The 20,486-nt window shown below is 43.8% G+C and overlaps 2 protein-coding genes and 1 non-coding gene across 4 annotated transcripts; all 3 read left to right on the forward strand.

Moving 5' to 3' along the window:
* The first annotated feature begins 1,078 nt into the window (after window positions 1-1,078).
* LOC120974883 (acyl transferase 15-like) lies at window positions 1,079-2,617 on the forward strand. The gene has a single exon (XM_040401435.3). It carries the CDS (start codon window positions 1,179-1,181, stop codon window positions 2,430-2,432), a length of 1,254 nt encoding a protein of 417 aa, XP_040257369.1. The 5' UTR covers window positions 1,079-1,178; the 3' UTR covers window positions 2,433-2,617.
* A 7,081-nt stretch (window positions 2,618-9,698) lies between these two features.
* Window positions 9,699-19,584, forward strand: LOC109767625 (probable protein transport Sec1a). 2 transcript variants are annotated; one of them, XM_020326368.4, is made up of 21 exons: window positions 9,699-10,216; window positions 11,384-11,439; window positions 11,538-11,619; window positions 12,268-12,346; window positions 13,344-13,394; window positions 13,473-13,569; window positions 13,634-13,666; window positions 13,892-14,020; window positions 14,402-14,593; window positions 14,694-14,777; window positions 14,881-14,979; window positions 15,055-15,128; window positions 15,698-15,794; window positions 16,330-16,455; window positions 16,543-16,638; window positions 17,223-17,339; window positions 17,446-17,523; window positions 18,030-18,232; window positions 18,819-18,909; window positions 19,050-19,139; window positions 19,223-19,584. In XM_020326368.4, exons 1-21 carry the CDS (start codon window positions 10,141-10,143, stop codon window positions 19,274-19,276), a joined length of 2,004 nt encoding a protein of 667 aa, XP_020181957.1. In that variant the 5' UTR covers window positions 9,699-10,140; the 3' UTR covers window positions 19,277-19,584. The 2 variants fall into 2 exon arrangements, with proteins under 2 accessions (XP_020181957.1, XP_020181956.1); XM_020326367.4 differs by having other exon boundaries at window positions 9,901-10,216; window positions 14,881-15,128.
* Window positions 19,585-20,017: 433 nt separating this feature from the next.
* TRNAT-CGU (transfer RNA threonine (anticodon CGU)) lies at window positions 20,018-20,089 on the forward strand. Its single transcript has one exon. It is a non-coding gene; the product is annotated as a tRNA-Thr (tRNA).
* Window positions 20,090-20,486: the final 397 nt, after the last annotated feature.

Consider the following 20,486-nt stretch of genomic DNA (forward strand, 5'->3'; position numbering starts at 1 on the left):
GGAAAGGCTCTTTAAGCCATCCGTAACATGGCACGACGAGGCCACTGGCACAACAGTCAATGAGCACACCCAAATCGTACCGCGAGAAATCGAGCCCGACGACCACATCATTGGCGGCTCCACACTCGAGAAAACACCTTCGGCCCACGTAATCATGGCCGTCATCGCCTCATGGGCCGAACCCTTACTCGCTTACCTCCTGCGACAAGAGCTTCCCGATGACCAAACAGAGGCCCGACGCATAATCTGGTGCTCTAAAGCTTACAAGGTGCACGAGGGAGAGCTTTATAAAAGAAGCACTACAGGGGTCCTTCAAAGGTGCATATCCGAAGAGGAGGGGCAACAGCTCCTGGCCGAAATACACGCCGGCATGGGAGGTCACCACGCGGCAGCCCGGGCCTTGGTCAGCCGCCTAGTTTCATTTATTTGTTTGTGTATTGTGCAAAACTATGTTGTATGTGTGATGCATTTGTGGATTTGATGAACTATGTAATAATTTGATATTGTGGGCATGTGTAATTTTTAATTTGATTATCGGATGTTTTATTCGAATTTGTGCGGCTGTACAGCAGCTGAACAACAGCTACGGCGGCCGTGCGGCGGCCGGCCGTTTTTGCATCTCCGGTTTACATCGCCTATTGGAGTTGTCCATTTACATCATCGTTTTACATTATCTATCGGATTTGGGTCTTTTTCAAAGATGTAAAACCCACTTTTGAGTGATGTGAATTATACAACACCTACATTTACATGTCCAAATTTACATGTTCTATTGGAGATGCTTCAGGTGCGATTGTATCAGCCTGATATAACGATGGATGAAATTTGAAGAAAAAAAGAGAAGAGACAAGTGAACATGCCAACTTGTGGCAAAATCTTCAACCGAAGATCGTCGTTGGATTAATTATATCATACACGTCCCACGCCCCCAATTTATTTAGCAAATAATGTATAGGCAGCCTGTACAAAATCTTGATTTGAATATCCGAGTCAACTTCCATCTAAAAAAAGATTATCCTGGTCGACTGCATAAAAATGATGAGCTGGATTTCAACTCAATCGCCAACCAAGATGCAGCTGGATCACAACCGAAGCTTAAGCTCTGTGTGTCTATATAAACAGCCAGGCCAGCCGGGTGTTAGGAGCATCGAATTGATCCGAGAGATCGTCGTCATTGCATGATGAGTGACGCTGTAGTGACAAAGTCGCCGGTGGTGGTCGTCGGCCCGTCGGAGCCGGGGACGCCAACCGGCACCATCAGTCTCTCCTCCTTCGACAAGGTTCAGATTCCTATTCCGATGGCGCTTCTCCTCGTCTTCGACGAGCCGATCGACGACCCCGCCGAGACCATCAAGAAGGCCCTGTCGCGGGCACTGGTGCCCTACTACCCGATGGCCGGCCGGCTCGTCGCCGGAGCCGACGACGACGTGTACCTCAACATCTCCTGCACCGGCGAGGGCGTGCCTTTCGTGGCCGCGTCGGCTAGCTGTGCCCTGGAGCAAGCCATGACGGCGCCGTCGATGGGGCTCCTCAGGGAGCTCACCGTTCGTTACCCTGGAGAGCTGTGTCGCCTCAGCGACGCCTTGCTGCTGATGCAGGTCACGGAGTTCACCTGCGGCGGGTTCGTCGTCGGGGTGACGTGGAACCACGTCATGGCCGACGGCGCCGGGATCGCGCAGTTCCTGCAGGCCGTGGGCGAGCTGGCCCGCGGGATGGGGGCGCCGTCCGTCGCCCCCGTCAGGTCGGGCGCCACCATCCCGCCCATCCCGACGCCCGTGGTCGCCGCGCTGAGGTCCCAGATGCAGGTCCTAACGGAGGAGCTGGCGAGCCTGGACGTCACGATCCCCTCCGGCCTGATCAGCCGCGTCAAGGCCGAGTGCGGCGGCGACTGCACGACGTTCGAGGTCGTGGCCGCGGCGCTCTGGCGGAGCCGCACCCGCGCGATCTTCTCCGGCTCCGGCGCCGCCGACCCCGCGATGCTCTTCTTCCCGAAAAACATGCGCGAGAAGGTCGGCGCCGAGAGCGGCTACTACGGCAACTGCTTCGGCAGCCAGCTGGTCCTGGCGACGAGCGGCGCGGTGGCGGGCGCCGAGATCAGGGACCTGGTGAAGCTCATAAAGGGCCACGCGGACATACTGGATCTGCTGATGGACGCCGGCGTCGCCTCAGGGAACGACCTGGGCAGGCTCATGTCGTCCCCGAGGTACCACGCGATCGCCGTCTCCAGCTGGCAGAAGCTTGGGCTGGAGGCGACGGACTTGGGGCGCGGGAAGCCGGCGAGGGTGATGTGGCAGCCGGAGAAGGCGGTGGGGTTCTTCTGCGTGGTGTGCCCGCCATGCAAGGGGGAGGACGGCGTCAACGTCTTGTCCCGCTGCGTCACGCCGGAGCACGCCGAGGCGTTCCTACGGGAGCTGGCCGCCCTCGACATGTAGACACGCTCTATCATTTGGTTTCTCTTGTACTCCATTTTCTTTCCTCGCTTCCGCTCGTCGAACGATCAATTAATCTCCGTCGCTGCAGCTTCCTCCCTCTGCGCAACAACAGCTTTGCCGACACAATGTGGCCACGTTCAAACAAACAGACTCATAACGTGATGTGATGTGCTGTGCTAAATTTATACTCCCTCCGTCCGGAAATACTTGTCGCAGAAATGAATAAAAATGGATATATCTAGAACTAAAATATGTCTAAATACATTCATTCCTCCGACAAGTATTTCCGGACGAAGGAAGTATCGCGTTCGTTATTGTCAAGGTGTAACTTTGGGAAGTACACGTGAGTGGTATACAAAATACGTGCCTCGAGAGAATAAAGTTCTTTTGAATCTTCATGCGTTGCATCTTTGCATGAACTTCCGAATTGTTAAGAGCATCTTCAACAGCCGCCCAACGCGCGGCACGTTTAAAAAGTGTTTGCAGCGCGTCGAACGTCTGTTTTTACACGGCGCGGAGCGCTGGCTCCAGCGGCCGCTGTAAACTTAGCGCGCGGTGAGTAGCTCCAACAGGCGCTGCAAAAATACTGCACGCACGCTCTCGCACAAACAACATATGCACTCCGAACTAATATAAAAAGGACGTTGGTGGCGGGGCGAGGAAGCGGCAGAAGAAGCACAGGAAGCGCGGAGAGAGCGCGTGGCAATGTGGATAGTGATGGGAGGCCGCGTGGCGGGCGCAGCAATTTATAGGCGCGCCGGAAGTGGGTCGCCAAATCTAGCGCGCGACCTCCCGCTTTTTTCCCCGCACGCGCAATCGTTTCCCGCGCGCCCTAGTTTCCCGCCTCCGCTGGAGCGCGCAAAAAGTCGCGCGCGCTAAAATGGCAGTTTACCGCGCGCGCGGGGTTTTTGCCGCCGCTATTGGAGATGCTCTAACCAGTGAGCGTGAAGTATTTGCAGTCTGATTCCAAATCTCCAACACACGCGCTTCGCCTCGGCGTGGTGTAATTCTTTTACAGCGCTAAAATAGTCTTTTTGCAAACGAGAGCGACGAAGAGGTTTTTCATATGTACAAAAACACGGCGCCCAATCCGACGGCCCCACTTGCAGCCAACCCCGTGCACAATCCAGCGCCTCAAATTTGCAGCCCAGCAGCCCGCGCGCACACCCGTGCGCTAAAGTTTTGTGTGCGCGCTCTATTTTACAGCGTTCGCTAGAGCGTTGTTTTTTGTCTCTGGCGCACAAAAAACGATGGTTTTTAGCGTGCGAGGCATTTTTTGGGCGCCTGTTGGAGATGCTCTAAAGAGCTTTTTTTTTATTTAGTTTTATTGCTCATGGGATCCTCATAGTAGTTTGGTTTTTATTTAGCGAAAGCTAGACTCTTTTGTTTGTAGGAAAGGCTAAGCTTTATTGCTCGATAATGTTCATTGAAATACAAAATGGGTCATGCGGAGCACCAAGCCACAAATGGCGACCCTGATCAAGTAAAACTGAGTACTTAGCCAAACTATGAGCATTCGAGTTGTTCTCGCGACCTTCAAAAATAACCTCGCAGCTGTCAGGCAGAAGTTCAGTTGCCCTCATCTCCTTAACTATAGCACCATACCTGCTACTAGTTTCGTTCTTAATTTCTTCTACCATCGTTTTACAGTCAGATGAAATAATAACCTTATGTGGTAGTAGGTCGTGAGCCAGAGCTTGAGCTTCTCGGCATGCAAGGCCTTGAGGCTTGCTGGGTCGTTAATGTTGGAGAAGACAATAACTGAGGATCCCATGAACATGCCCGTATGACCTACAACCACCGCAGATGCACCAGACTCCCCATTACGGAGGCAGTCCAAATTGCCCAAAGGGTCACCACTAGTTTGATCAAGCAGCCATGTGTTTATAGATTCAGGGTGTGTTTGGTTTACAGCCAACCATGACCATACCAAAATATTGGCGTGCCCGTATGATTTGGCTAACGTTTGAACTGGGGCCAAAATTTTGGCGCCTGCTATTCCATACGTGAATACGCTGTGTTGGACTTGGAATGACAGGCAGATTATCCGGCCAAATAAACGCTAACTGACTCTAAAGCTTCACGCACTATCGCAAATCTACCTGATTAAATTGGCTGTTTGCCTTTCTAATTAACTGCAGCCTTTTTTCTGCGTGAGACTCGCTCCACGCACCCCATGCATGCTGGTACTGCCTCCGTAATCCAAGGCAGCCCTAATAATAATTGCAGCGATTTGCTTCCTAATTGTGTTTTCAATGCCGTGAACTTTACCTTATAATCCCTTCGTTTTTTTTTTGCGGAAAGGCCCATAGTCCTTTATGCGTCTCACTCTTTTAGCAGCTTATATCATTGAAAGTAAACTAGAATCAAACCAAACACTAACCCAATAAATGTTGACATAGGCAAACTCAGTTGGCTCCAAACCAAACGGAAGTCCAGCAACTTTGCCAAAAATTTGGCATGTACAATGGCTATAAACCAAACACCACCACCTTACCAAAATTTTGGTCATGCCCCTGCTTTGGTCATACCAATATTTTGGTGGGGCTACTTGGGGCTCAAACCAAACACACCCTCAATCATGGTAAACAACCATTGTTTTGCACTCGGCTCCATGGTGTCCATCATGTGGATGTTTATCTCCACAAAAAAGAGGTGCGAGGATTAGTTGGACGGTCGTTCGTGACCTAGTGATACAGGAGTTGAGGCCAAAGCATGGACTTGATTTATGGACACTACTACAAAAACAGCTATAGCCAATATGGACAGTAATGGCGCACTGTACATTAGTAAAGTATTTTTTATTTTTTTTTATTTTCAAAACTACTAATGGCGCACCAGGGGATAGTGCGCCATTACTAGTTAAACTAGTAATGGCGCACCACACCCACGGTGCGCCATTAGTAGTTTGGCCCAAACATGTCAAAAACATAAAAGAAAATAAGATTCCCATTTGATATGTGGTCTTGTTGTTAGCAAAATTTACAAACATGAATTTTCGACTTTTTTGCAAAATCTCTCGAGAATTTGTAAAATGGGCATAACTTTTGCATACGAACTCGGATGAAAAAGTTTTTTATATGAAAAATCATCTACTCGAAAAGTTACATCCGAATTTAACTGGGGGAACCCCGTTAAACATTTTCAAAATCCTCAAAAACCTAACAGAAAAAAAGATACGGGGCTTTTAAGATCTGGAGAGGGAAAAAAATTCAAAAAAATTCAAACTTACTAATGGCGCACCTGCCCATGGTGCGCCATTACTATCTTCCCGCCTTCAAAATTAAAAAAAAAAGTTAGTAATGGCGCACCTGCCCACGGTGCGCCATTACTATGACGTATATATGGCTGGGCGTGGTCCTCTCCTCCTTACCTCTTCATTCTTCTCCTTCACTCCATCTCTCCTCCACTCCATCTCCTCCTCTCCTCCACTCCATCTCCCCTTCTCTCCTCCACCATACTACCCTCCTCCTCTTCTTCGGCGACCTCCTCCTCTCCGGCGACCTCCTCCTCCCTCCTCTCCTCCCCTCCCCTCACGGTTTCTCCTACCTCCTCTCCGGTGAGCTCCTCCTCCCTCCTCTCCTCCCCTCCCCTCATGGTTTCTCCTTCTTTTTCTCCGATGCTCCGGTGAACTCCTCTCCGGCGACCTCATCCTCCTCTCCGGCGATGTAGGCGAGCGCCTCTCCGGTGACCTCCTCCTCCTCCTCTCCGGTGGCCTCGGCCCTCCTCTCCGGCGAACTCCTCTCCGGCAAAAGAACACGGCAAAAAAACGTACAAGATCCAAAAACGAGAACAAAATTTGAAAAAATATCGTGCAAAAAAACGAGCAAAAAATGGGCAAAAAAATCGCGATCCAGATCCAAATTCAAAATTCAAAAATACTAATGGCGCACGGTGGGGGTTAGACGGTGCGCCACTACTATTTTTCCGCCTTCAAAATTCAAAAATACTAATGGCGCACCGTGGCCTATACTAATGGTGCACCAGTAGCCTATACTAATGGCGCACCGCGCCATTAGTATACCAGATACTAATGGCGCACCAGTGGTGCGCCATTATAAAAAATACTAGTGGCGTGGTACTAGTGGCGCACCAGTAGTGCGCCATTAGTAGGCAAAACTGGTGCGCCACTAGTAGGCCTTTTTCTAGTAGCGGGAGTGTGGATGTCCCTGCCAAGTTATGTACTTTTCTTTGGAGGCTTGCAAAACATTCCCTGCCGAGGGAGGATATTCGTCACCAAAGGAAGATGTGTGTCTCTGATGATGCCAATTGTGTGGAGTTGTCGATTCTTGGCGCCATTCTTTGATTGAATGTTCCATGTCCATGTGAGTTTGGGCCTTGGTTGATGAGGAACTAGCAGAGCTATATGCAGATTTAACTAAAAAAATTGCCTTTCTTTTCAAAGTTCCAAGCCCAAAAAATCCTCACCATTACTATTGCATAATGGGATGCTCATGATGGCCGTGGGATCTTATACAAAAGCTAGACAAGTTTTTTTTTTAGCAACCAAAAGCTAGACTAGTTTGCTAAAAAAAAAACTCATCCGGCCTGGCCAGTTTAATATGCAGCGGTGTGCCGCATCTTCATGTCTGGAGCGAGCCCATGTAGGTGCTACTGCTGAGAATTCCCTTGGACTTTGTTTGGCGCGGGAGCTATCGAATTCCCAATTTGACGCGCGCTACGTCAAACTGCCGGCGCTACGCACAGGCGAAGCGACCGAGCGAGGCGATAGGCCGGCCCAATTTGCGTACGCAGTTCCTGTACAATATCATCCGGTTTTGGGAACCGATTTATTTTATTTTACCGATTTCCTTTTTAATTTCTCTTTTTCTTTGTTTTTTCCTTTTTTTGTCATTTTCATGTTTTTTATTTTTTCTATTTTTTTATTTATTCATTTTTTTCACATTTTTCAAAACTAATCCAAAATTAAAAAATGTTCAATTTTTGAAAACTGTTCCTGAGTTCAAATTTTGGTCAGAAATTCAGAAAATGTTCATTTTTTAAAAATTGTTCATGTATCAAAAGATGTTCACGTTTTAAAACAATTGTTTGCAAATTTAAAAAAATGTGCATGTTTTCATTTTTCAGGACTCGAAATTGTTCAAGTTCAAATTTTTGTTCACAAATTTCAAAAAATGTTTGGGCAGTTCAAAACATGTTCTCGTTTTCAAAAATTGTTCTCAATTTTCAAAAATGTGCATGTTTTCATTTTTTCAGGAGTTTAGAAATTTCAAATTTCAAAAAATGTTCTTGTATTCACATTTTCAAAATATGTTCGCATTTTCAAATTCTGTCTTGGAATTTTCAAAATATTTCAGTTCTAAAATTTTGTTTGCAAATTAGCAATTTGTTTGTGTTTCAGAGATCTCTTCGTTTTTTTCAATAAAAAATTCTTTTGAAATTCAATATTTAATTTGGGTCTCCGCTGCTGGTTGGATTCTTTAAGCTTGGCGCTGCTATAGAATGAGTAACGGCTGCTAGCTCTATTGGTAGTACCACATAAGGTATAGCATGAGGTCCTGGTTTCAAATTCCTAGGGGATGGCGGGGTTTTTTTTAGCTACAGCGCGTTTTGGTTCGTATATTCATGGGCCGGCCCAGTTGGACACCCACCTTTGCGAAACCGTGCCTGTTTGCCGCAGCGAGCGGCGAATAGGAGCTCCTCGTGAGCTATATCTTACTTTACGCTAGGTAGAAGCTACTTTCGCCTGGAGGGAATAGCTCTCTCCCGCGAGACTGGGTCGCCCCGTTTTCTTTGTATTTTGTGCAACCTTTGCTGGTTTGAACGTGATCGTTTCACTGTTTTTTCGCTCCAATCGTTTCTTTGTTTTTTCTTGTTTCTTTTCTCATTTTCTTGTTTCTTCGTGGTTTTCTTCGTTATTTTGTGTTCACTGGTTTCTTCATTTCCTTATCCGTTTTCATTATTTTTTCCTTTCTTTATGTTTTCATGGTCTTCATTTTTAATGGTTCTTATCAGTTTTCTTTGTTTTTTCACGGGTTATATGGTTTTTTGCGTTTTCTTCTTTGGTTTTCACTGGGTTTTTTCTTTTCTTCTATTTTTTTGTTTCTTCCTCGGTTTTCTTTGTTTTCTTTTTTCTTGTTTTTTCAGTTTTTCTTGTGTTTCAAAACACATTTAACATTTTCCGTATACATCAACAATATTTTTTATATGTATATAAGCATATTTAATATTTTTAAATACACTATTAACATTTTCTGTAATATTATATTTTTGGATTTCTACTTTTGTTCTATACACATTGTACAGTCTTGGTATATATCTAATACCCCCTGTCCCAAAATAAGTGACTCAACTTTGTACTAATATAAAGTTGCGTCACTTCTTTTGGGACCGAGGGAATATATGTTTTAATACACATCTAACATTTTTTAAATACAAGTTTACCTTTTTTCATACATGGTCAACATTTGTTTTGTATACACACATTTTTAACAATTTTCAAAAGCTTGATTACCATTTCTCAAATACAAGATTGCTTTTTTTTGAATACATGGTCAGCATTTTTTCTATACACATTTAAAATTAAAAAAATGCTTGATCAACATTTTTCAAGTAGAGGACTAACTTTTTTTAAGACAAGGTCAGCATTTTTTCTATATGCATTTAACATTTTTCAAACGTTTGATCAACATTTTTTCCGAACGCAAGATTAACATTTTTTCCGAATACGTGGTCAGCTGTCTTTCTATACACATTTAACATTTGTTCAAGAAGATTGATCGACATTTTTCAAATAGTCGGTTAACATTTTTTTTCCAAATGATTGGTCACGAAAAAATTTAATACATGATCGATTGTTTCTCTGTACGCATTTATAACATTTATAAATGCTTGATTATTTTTTGGAATAGTTGTTTAACATTATTTTTTCCAAATGCTTGATTAAAAAAAGTTAAATTCCGTCGCAAAAAAAAAGACATGATCGGCTTTTTCACACTCATTGTATAATCGTACGTATGCGTTTTTTGTGTAGAGGGTCAACATTTATGAGGCGCATCAATCAGGGATCGGTTGGATTCGAGATTGCAGGTTTGCACGGGCGAGACTTGATTGAGGCGGATCGCTGCTAGTTTTGCCGGACGGCGGGTGGGCGGTGGAGGTCCGAATGTCGTTGCACGGAACCTTGGGCCGACCAGAAATGAAATTTCCTGCCTTCCGGCGAAACTTCCTCCCCTCCGTGAGCTTCCGTCGATCACGCACGCAGTCCGGAAGAAGAAAAAGAGGCTGCATCCATGCTTCTCCACCAAGGAAGAAACCCCATCAGTCGGCCCACGCATCCGCTTCCTTCTTCTTCTCTTCTCCACCCGTGGAACCTTCTCGTCCGCTCTCTTACCTTTCTTCACCGCCTAATAGTCACACCCAGACGCGCCCAATCGACCCTGGACCCGGCCAGGCCCACGCGCCATAGACCGGGCGAGCTTAAACCCCACGCCTCCTCCCGTCCCCATTGGTCACACCAGACCAGACCAGTACTACTAACCCCGTTCCCCGTCCGACCCCGCGGCGGTGGCAAGCAACCGAGCCTCGCCGCGCAGCAGATTCCTTCTCTTTCATTGCCTTTCTCCCCGCTGCCTTTCCTTCGCTCCCCTCCCCTCCCCGCAAGCCCGCACGCGCAGCGCACTCCGTCCCGCAAGCCCTCCCGGTCGCCCGCCCGCACCAACCCTAGCTAGCGCGGCGCGCGGCGGCCATGTCGACGGACTCCGACTCCTCCTCGCGCGGCGGCGGCCCCGCCGGCGGCAGCTTCCGCGAGATCACCCGGGACCGTGAGTGCCTCCCCCCTGCCCTTCCCCCGCGCCGCGCTTCCCATTCCCGCTCCATCCCCCTCCCCTGCTCTGTCTGTCCCGGTTGTGGGGAAACGGCGTCTGAACTGGAGGGGAGGGAGGGGACGGGTGCGGCTGATTGGTCCATGCTGCTGCGCAATGCTTGCTCTGATTTGCCGTGCGTTTGGGTGCGCGATTACTCGTGCTGAACTAACGATAATGCCTAGTTTCTGATTTGCCGTGCTGTTGGATTTCTCGTGGTGCCTCACCCCACCCGTCCCCTGATTTTGGGGGCAAGGGGAATTTTCAGACCGGAGAAACTGAGCGTGCGTGCGTGCGCGAGTGGATGGTGTCAAAATCGGAAGCCACTACTACTTGGGGAGGTTTCTGTTTTAAACCAAAACATGTAATCTAATGAACCCATCTTCAGCACTTCAGCTTGCTTCTGCAGGCAGAGTACCATTGTATTATCGACGCCATTGCCCATTTTAGTAGCCTGTTACGAGATTGCTGCTTGCGGAGGCCTGCATTTCATTACACTCCACATGGAGTTAACCGTGCTGGAACGCCCACTTTGGTCAGAGCATCCTGTTGTTTTAGATTAGCAATCTGGCATGGTGGTGAACGCATTCTCTGCCTTACTTGGTTCCATTTGAGTCTGGCTCATGGGAAAATCGGCAACAGGCCGACACACGTGGGGCTATAGTATTAGCACGCTTCAGCAGGCCATGAAGTAGACTGGCTGTTAAATCATCGATTTGGGGTGGGCTGGGAATCGGCAATCCATGGTTGTGCCCGGCAGAGAGATTTGGTGGTTGGGTGGTTTTGCGGGAATGAATTGGCCAGCAGAGTCATCAGTAACTGATTCATACCAGGCAATACTGGTGCATTGTGCTAGTATACTTTCTTAATGGCGCGGCTTCAAGAGATGCGCATTGGCTGTGAATGTAAAATGATATACGTGATTCTCTTGTACTTATGTTTCACTTGAATGAATTTATTTTGTTTCTTCCATTATAGTAGTTATTTGTGCTAAGAATTTTGGTTATACTTGAATAGGGCAGACTCTGTCTAACTGTAAATTTATCATGTTTTTTTTTTTCTTACTGGCATATTCCAACAAGTTCCAGATTTACCATTTATTTGTTCATTCTTGTTGCACCTATGTAGGTTTGTTAAATGAAATGTTAAGATCAACTAGGCAGAACAAAGGATCCACATGGAAGGTATCCTTTTGGTTTGGATGATTTTCAGGATTTTGATATTGTCATGTTCTACCACCTTGCAAAGAAAAGTGACATGCATAAAATTGTGTTTTGACTAGGTTCTTATCATGGATAAACTTACTGTCAAGATAATGTCATCTTCGTGCAAGATGGGAGATATAACAGACCAAGGGGTTTCATGTAAGTAGGCTGTTGTCATGTTCTGAACCTGGACATTTTTTTCTTCAACACTCGACAAAATGCATGCCATTTGTATTAGAAGAAAGGATAGAAATATTTGATTTGTCCATTTGATCCTCTTAGTGCGTTCAAAAAGTATTCACTTAGGCATATGAAAAAATCAAGTAAATCCCTGTACTGCAGTAGATACATTGCTGTAACATGAGGCATTTATTCTGGCTTATACTATGTGGTTCCACTGAAGGAGTTCTGTTACAATATGCCACCTCAGAGTCATGATAAGAATGCAACTTTTCTGCAAATATTTTAACTGATCCCAGTTGGTGATGCGGTCTAAATATTTTTTTCATGTCAATGTAGAGCCCCTTTAATGTATTAAATGAGGCCACTAGGATTTCTACTAGCATTAATTAAATATTGCATCATGTCTAAAAAAGGCTGCATAGTTCTTTAATTGTGCTACAAAAGTATTTTAACACTGTCAGTGTTCCTAATTCTGGAGAACTTTAACCAGCTTTCTGTTGAGCTGTTAAAGTATTTCCTTCGAACGTATTTAGCATTTAGCTTTCCAAAGTTGTAGGGTGCCATGGAATCCTCCATGGATTATTGTCTATGCATAAAAGCTCCACATTGCCAATTCTTTTGCAGTGGTTGAGGACCTATACAAACGGAGGCAGCCGTTACCATCAATGGATGCAATTTATTTCATGCAACCTACGAAACAAAAGTAAGCTATGTTAGCAACATATCCTCTTTGACATGGCTGTATGTTGTCACTGTTAGTACTTTTCCCTATGCAGTAACCTCTCAAAATTTGTGATCACTGCCAGATTTACTCAACTACTTGGTAGGCTTCATGCCCATGGATCTGTATGATACTGCCTCACTTGTGAAATATTGTTTTGACTGCTACCTTGCCATCCTTGTACTTAAAGTGTCAATGTGCCACTAGTTGAGCCTACCAGCTTTTGATTCAATACGTGGTGGCAAAGATATCCAGTGGTCTAGTTCTAGGACTTATATAGTACTTATGGCGAAGAGCACATGCATCCATGCTTTGGTCTGGGTGTGAGGACCATGGGTACGTCGTTTGCCATCAACTAGCTGTTTGCAAGCCTTCTTCTTGCTGTGGAAGAGAGATCAGGGATCCTAAGCGACCATCTAGATGCTAAGGATCGACACTATGAGTCGGGGGAAATTGCTGAGCTGGGTGGTCACGGTCAAAGGTGCTGATAGGTGGTAAGAGTCGCTGCCAAGGCACATTAGAGTAGCTGGTTGTGGCGGCACACTTATCTCGCGAAACTCGCCAATTAGTTCATCACTGGCCATGAAATTAACACTAAGCTTGTATTGTGGTATTGTCCGTGAACCCGCCTGGCTTGCATAGGAGTTAGGACAGAAGCGTTTAGCAAGATGGTGACCAGGCGAGGTTCCCCTCACTGCTGCTTGACTTCTCCTTTGCCACCTCCAATTCAAGCTCCTCTGCCTCTGAAAATAACCCCCCTGTAGCCGAGTCATGCACTGCATGAACTGGTGCATGCTGTAGTTTTTATCCTTTAAGCCGTGCTGAGAAAGAGTATCTTTTGATTTTGTTGCACTCAAGTCTTTTAGTCCCCAAGGCAATTAAATGTTGTGGTAGGTGCAGTTATTTTTTTGCTGGTGATGTTGAATTTTTTTTTTTTGCACTTCCAGTTTCTCTAACCGTTCGTTGTGTCATAATGCAGTATTGACATATTTATGTCCAACATGTCAGGGAAGCGTCCATTGTACAAGAAGTATGTGATCTGTGCATGTATTTACTTGACATTTGTTCTGTTACTTTAGTTATTGATACAATGTTGTGCCTACTGCAGAGCCTATATATTTTTCAGTTCTCCCATACAGAAAGAATGGGTGGCTCATATAAGAAAAGATTCAAGTGTTTTAGCACGCGTTGGTGCACTCAGTGAGGTCTGTTTAACTGCCCCCTCTCTCACTCGCAAGCATGCAAATTCACTTTTTGCTTATGTCGCAGATGAATCTGGAATACTTCGCTATTGATAGCCAGGTAATCGGGCTACTTAACCTTTCAAGATTGCTGGTTCAGATTAATACTTATTCATGTATGACCGCAGATGAATTAAAACATATCTACTCCCTCCGTCCCAAAATATAAGATCATTATTGACACTATCATAGTGTCAAAAATGGTCTTACAATTTGGGACGGAGGGAGTACTTGTTTATTTACTTTATTATTTGTTTGATTTCGATGAATCCATTGCTGTGCGCAGGGCTTTGTAACTGACCATGACAAGGCTCTAGAAGAGCTTTTCACAGAAAATGCAGAAGGCTCAATGAACTATAATTCATGCATTAACACAATGGCCACTCGCATTGCTACTGTATTTGCATCAATGAAGGTACCTTTCCATTTTATGCTATTTGCAAAGTCTTTATACCCTTGTACACTTGGGGTAGGGGATGGGGGGTGATGAATTCAGGCATTACAGAGAATGTGATTTTGATTAATGAGGACAAAATATGGTGGTTGAGGGCTTGCGTGTGGCAAGTCTGAGCATATGAGCAATTTGAACATGTATCCAAATGTCATGGTCTTCGTACACAACAGAAGATGTTTTTTGTGGATGAGATGGTTATTGCCAATCATGAAAATTAATTTGGAGCGATTATCGTGTGAATCATTGCCACTTTACTTCATTGTTATTGCTTAATTGTTACTTCATCTGCCTTTTCCCATATTTTCCATTAAGACCAACGCTGAATGTTTCCAATATTCTTAGGAATTTCCTCGTGTGCACTATCGTGTCGCTAGGACAATTGATGCTTCTACTTTGACAACTCTACGAGATTTAGTCCCCACAAAGTTGGCAGCTTCTGTGTGGAATTGCCTGGCGAGATATAAATCAATAATACCTGAATTTCCTCAGACAGAAACATGTGAATTACTTATTGTAGATCGTTCAATAGACCAGGTATGAGATCTTTTTATATGTTTGAGATGTTTGTCACTGGTTTGAAAGTGAAATGCTGGCTTACTCCTTACGATGTTTCATGTTTTCATGATGTTTACAGATCGCCCCTGTTATTCATGAATGGACTTATGATGCCATGTGTCATGATCTACTGTCCATGGATGGTAACAAATATGTGCAAGAGGTGAGCATATCAAAATCATTTTAATACAGTTCAGTGTCGACCCATTTTTCAGTTCTGTTGTACCCCTGATATCATGTTCCTACACATGAATTGGAAACAACAGGTGCCAAACACGAGTGGATCAGGCACTGAGAAAAAAGAGGTTTTATTGGAAGATCATGATCCCATATGGTTTGAGCTTCGTGATGTACATGTAGCGGATGTAAGATTGTTGCCACTGTTATCTTTAAACGTTGTTGTATGTTTCAGTAATTGCATTATGACATCAATATTGCAGGCTAATTTAAGACTGCATGAGAAGATGAGAGATTTTATATCTAAAAATAAAGCAGCTCAACTACACCAAGCAAGGTTAGTTCTACACAGCAACTATTGCAAGTTGGGGTTATTACTGGCAATTAGCTTAAGGCCTTGTTCGGTTGAGGTGGTTTTTGAAGGGGAATGGCAGGGTTTGAGGGGGATTAGATCCCCTACAAGCCAGAATCCTCTCCAATCCACTCCAATCCCCTTGGAAGGAGGATTAAACGAACAAGGCCTAAGGGAGTATGCACTATGCAGTTATAACAGTGAACTTTAGTAAGGTTATAACATACTAGCAAACGTTGCATCTTGGAAGAGAATTGAATGGTGCAGAAATGCAAAATCGAACTGGTTTAGATAGTGATGTGTTCTCTGCAAGCGAAATTTGTTCACCAACCTATACTTGTCATTTTTCCTATTTGGTTTGTTAATTAGTCAGGTTTATGCAATTCATAATGACAGCCAAAACATTTGAAGTGTGTGGTTTCTAGGATATACTTACTGAGTTACCATGATGCATTTGAAATAGGCATTAAAATTTTGTTCTATATTGAATTGATTCTCGCATTTAGTAAGATTTTTTTCTTGTTGTAATGTTAATGCTCCTGCTTGATTTGCAGGACCAATGGAGAGTTATCAACAAAAGAATTGCAAAAAATGGTCCAAGCTCTTCCACAATACACTGATCAAATTGATAAGCTTTCCCTCCATGTCGAGGTTTGTAGTTTTGTTTTCTAGTGCCAGTGTGTGCTGCATAAACTTGAAACTAATCACCTATTGTTGTATTACCTACACTTCTAAGATCACCAAATTGTCACTTGATTTTTTTTACATGCACATGCTGAGAAGGCAATATTTACCACAAATTAGAATACACGATTTATCTTGAAATTAAGACGGACTTGACTTTTCATCAACTTGTATATCAAAAAACAAATGTGTGTACCTGGCAAATCTTAAACATTACAACGGAGATGGTGTGACGAGTTGGAAGTGTCTGCCATGGGCCTAGACTAACCACCATATCAGTGCAAGTCCACTAATCCCATTTCTGCTTGCGCTGTTTCCATTTACCAGCATACACTCCACCTGGTGTTACCTTTCCTAGCATTGCCTCATGCTAGCACTCTGGTTAGATCTTGGAAATTGGGACTAGGATAGGAACTGAAGAATTTGAACTGGCTTCCCGAATATCAGCTGTTTTGACATACCAAGGAGTATACTTTACTTTTGGTTACTCATTTTGCTACAGATTGCAGAAAAGCTCTTTGACATAATCAAAGAAGAGCATTTGAAAGATGTTGGCCAGCTCGAGCAAGATCTCGTGTTTGGTGATGCTGGCTCGAAAGAAGTAATCGATTTCTTTAGGACACATCAGGTAATTATTAATTGGACTACAACCAACAAAATGCTAGTTCTAATACTGTCTAGATATCATACTGATATGTTTGAGGACCTAATCCAGGATATAAGTCGTGAAAACAAGCTGCGTTTACTAATGATTTATGCTGCAATTAATCCAGAGAAGATCCAGAGTGAGAAGGGAGCAAAGCTGATGCAGGTAACTTCAGTTATATATTGGGAAAGTTAGCCCATTCATTTGTAAAATACATCTAATTTGAGTTTGACAAGTGAGCCCTGGGCTAACAACAACTGTAAAATAGTATGAACAATTGGCTGCTGTGCATTGACAAATATGTTGAATGGCCACTCATGAAGTAGATCTATGTGCGAAAAGGCCTGCAAATCTTATATCTATAGCTTTTCACAAATACTCCCTCCATCCCATATTAATTGGCGCGGAAATAGATGTATCTAGACGTATTTCAGTACTAGATACATCCATTTCTGCGTCAATTAATATCGGACCGAGGGGAGTATATGATTAGAAAAGATAATGGCCCAATTAATGTCTGAAGACTTAAAGAACTTCAGTTGCTACTTTCTGTGATCAGAGGGGGCATTTACATTGAAATGATGCATTTGTAAAAATCCACCTTATCAAAAGTTGTACATTTGGTTCCTTCTGTACAGTAGACAGTTTCTAAGAATTTCTGCATCAGAGACTTGTAGCTTCAATTCTTCAATCAGTCAGTTGTCAATTTGTTGTTTTATAACTAATTCAGTAAGAGATTTTTTTCCCAGCTGGCCGGATTATCTGCTGATGATATGATCGCAGTGAATAATATGCGCTGCATATGTGCTCATGAAACTAAAAAGTCTTCAAAAGGTGGTTTTCCTCTGAAATTTGAAATACGTAAGGTAACCTGTCGAATTATTTTACTTGTGTCTTAGTTCTTCCAAACATATAGCTTTTAGATAATTAATTTTATAGTAGAAGTTATTCACTCAATTCTACAATTTTCAGAAAAAACGTGGTATCAGAAAAGAACGAATAGGGGAAGAATCAACATGGACGTTGTCCAGGTTTTATCCCATCCTGGAGGTATAAATTTTTTATCTGATTAATTATAGCAGTAAATGATTGATATTCTTCATACTGTTTCATGAAATGAACTTTTTTGCATACGGAGATAATTTATCAATAATTTAAAATGTCTTTGAGATTCTAAGATAATTTATCTCCACCATTCTTTTGTTGTTCCCAAGTTCCTCTTTTGTGCATTATTCTCGATTAATTCTGATTCATCTGCCATCTCACCTCATTTTGTCAACTACTGGTTTGCTGTATATATGGAACCCTCATGGTTGGTCCGTTGGTTTCAGTTCATTTGTCCCCATTCTTTGGCCCCATGATCCATTTGCCCGGCCTACTAATTTCTTGATTTGATTACTGTGTATGTCTTGGGTACCACTTCAGCACAAACATTTACTATCGATAAAAATATGAATTTACACTCACTCTGATTACTTTTACCAAGTCCATGTGCAAACTTCCTCTCTTGTATTTTTTTGCCATTTACATGAATGTGGTTCTTGCCTTTTTTGTAGGATTTGATTGAGAAACTCAGTAAAGGAGAGCTTCCGAAAGATGAGTACCATTGTATGAGTGACCCTAGTTCTAGCTTCCGGGGGATCTCAAGCAGCATGTCGGCTCGAACAAGCCCAGCTCATCAACCAGCTCAATCCATGAGATCTAGACGAACAGGTGGCACATGGGCTAGACCTCGCAACTCCGACGATGGCTATTCAAGGTTGGTCATAACGATTCCATTGGCTTTCCTCTGTTTCAAGTTTTAAGCATGCATTTCTGTTTGGGGTGTTTATGGACATGTCTGTAGTAAGCTGTTTCCTATAGTCTTTCCAGATGCTATGTGGGTGCGTAGGCTATTATGCAAGATCTGTTAGTTGATTAAATTATGTTCTGCGTATTGTTACCAACTATAAATTTTGATTTATATGACACACATCAGTATGATCATTGTTCATATCGGCAAGAGTAGACTAGACTGCACGAAGACTGAACTTTTGGCACCAGTCTGCAGCACTTGCTGCAAAGTTTTAATGCTTTCTAGCAAACTTTCTCCTGTGACCTTTGGCATGGATAATGAAAGCTGTGGCCTCAATTTACTGCAATGAGAGCAAATTAATCAATATTCCATTGTGAGCAATTAACTGACATGCTAATCTAGTGCATACATCAGCTTACGTTCATTTCTCAGTGAAGAGATTTTGAGAGCTGTGTTCGGTAGTTGCACATTTCTGGTAAATCAGAGTTGATAATAAATTGGATTACAGCTAGAAGTTTCTTTATATAATGTGTCAATGATCATTTTACAGCGACTCTGTACTGAAGCACGCGTCAAGTGATATGAGAAAGTTGGGTCGGCGCTTGTTTATCTTTGTAGTTGGGGGTGCTACCCGGTCCGAGGTATGTTTTTCATATTGCCTCTCGAGTCGACTTGCTCCATTTCCAGTCATGGTGCCTAGCTTCATGCTTTATTAACATATAAATAAATTTTGCACGTTCTCCAATCCGCTTTCTTCTACGTTGATGGATGGATATTGCAGTTACGTGCTGTCCACAAGCTGTCATCGAAACTGAAGAGAGAAATTATCCTTGGCTCCTCTAGCCTTGATGATCCACCCAAATTCATTACGGTAAGTCCTTGGACTTGTCCTGCTCTCCTCTCCAACGTGCTAGCTATGTGCCTGCCAACATGACTTTGTGCCGTTATCTGCAGAAACTGAAGATGATGTCGAATGAGGAGCTGTCGCTGGACGATCTGCAAATATAACAATAGGAGGGACGCATCGGTTGTAATTATCTACTGATTTCTCGGTCTCAGATCTAGGTGTAGCTGAGCATTGGACGGACGGGATGTTCGCTTCTCACACGGGCTAGAGGGGCATGCTGTTCACTTGGCAGGATGGCCCTCCTTTTGGTATCTCGTAATCTAGTGTGTACATAAACATTGGCTGGCAGCTGTAGCGTGTCTGATAACATTTATTGGACCAATGGAATGGAGATGTTGTTCATCATTGTGTATTGGCTGGAAGCATCGAGAATGCGTAATGAGAGACGTCTTTTTTTCTTTTTCTTGAATCTGTCGTGCATCTCAGCAGTTTCAAGCTGTCTGAATTTTTTAAGGCAGTGTCGTCAAATGGCTGAAACTAGACCCACACTATACCGTTGGCTGGTACACTAAATAATGCTTACGATCTCGATCTGCTCGATAGCGTTGTCTCCTGGTCTTCTTCCCTTGCGACGCTGCAATGTCTGAAGAGCACCAAAGATGTGCCGGTGCTTCATGCTGTCACAGTTGTGACTGGTCCGCTGGTCTGGAACTTTCGTTTGCTTTGGGTTTAGCTTGGCTAAACGTCGTTGTTGACCCACATCGCACAAACTGCAGAAGAAGAGGTAGTACCGTGCATTTACAGTGTTGTTGGATCTGGCGGTTACAGTACGCGTTGCTTTACATACTGGCGTGCAGAAGGTGAACAATAGGTAAAGAACTGCAACGCAAAGCACAACAAAAGCCTCCGTAGCATAGTGGTAGTGCGTTCCCTTCGTAAGGGAAAGGTCGTGAGTTCGATCCTCACCGGGGGCTTGCTTTTTTTTTTTCATTTTACCTTTTTTACATCTTTTATTTGGACAAATCTTAATATCTATATATCTGGCTGACGAGTGACGATCGCCATGAGGGAGGCTCCAGCTGGCTGGTCGATCGACCAGCCAACATTTCGTTTCGCCAGGAAGCCCAGACAGACCGCCTTTAGGTTCCCCCAAGCCTCAAGGCCCAACTACAATTTTGTTTTAAAGCTCATGACAGTAGGAAAGACTCCTACTGACTTTTGTATATATATGGGTTAATGTGCAGCAGTGTCACATGGTAGTGCATAACTACAATTTTATTTTGTATACAAGAAAATGTTAAAACAAGATTTTCCATGATGTATGTAAAAAAAAATACAAAGCAGTATCTGATAAAAAAAAATGCCATCTTG

Source organism: Aegilops tauschii, chromosome 2 (genome assembly GCF_002575655.3).
Source record: "Aegilops tauschii subsp. strangulata cultivar AL8/78 chromosome 2, Aet v6.0, whole genome shotgun sequence".
NCBI classification, from domain to species: Eukaryota; Viridiplantae; Streptophyta; class Magnoliopsida; order Poales; family Poaceae; genus Aegilops; species Aegilops tauschii.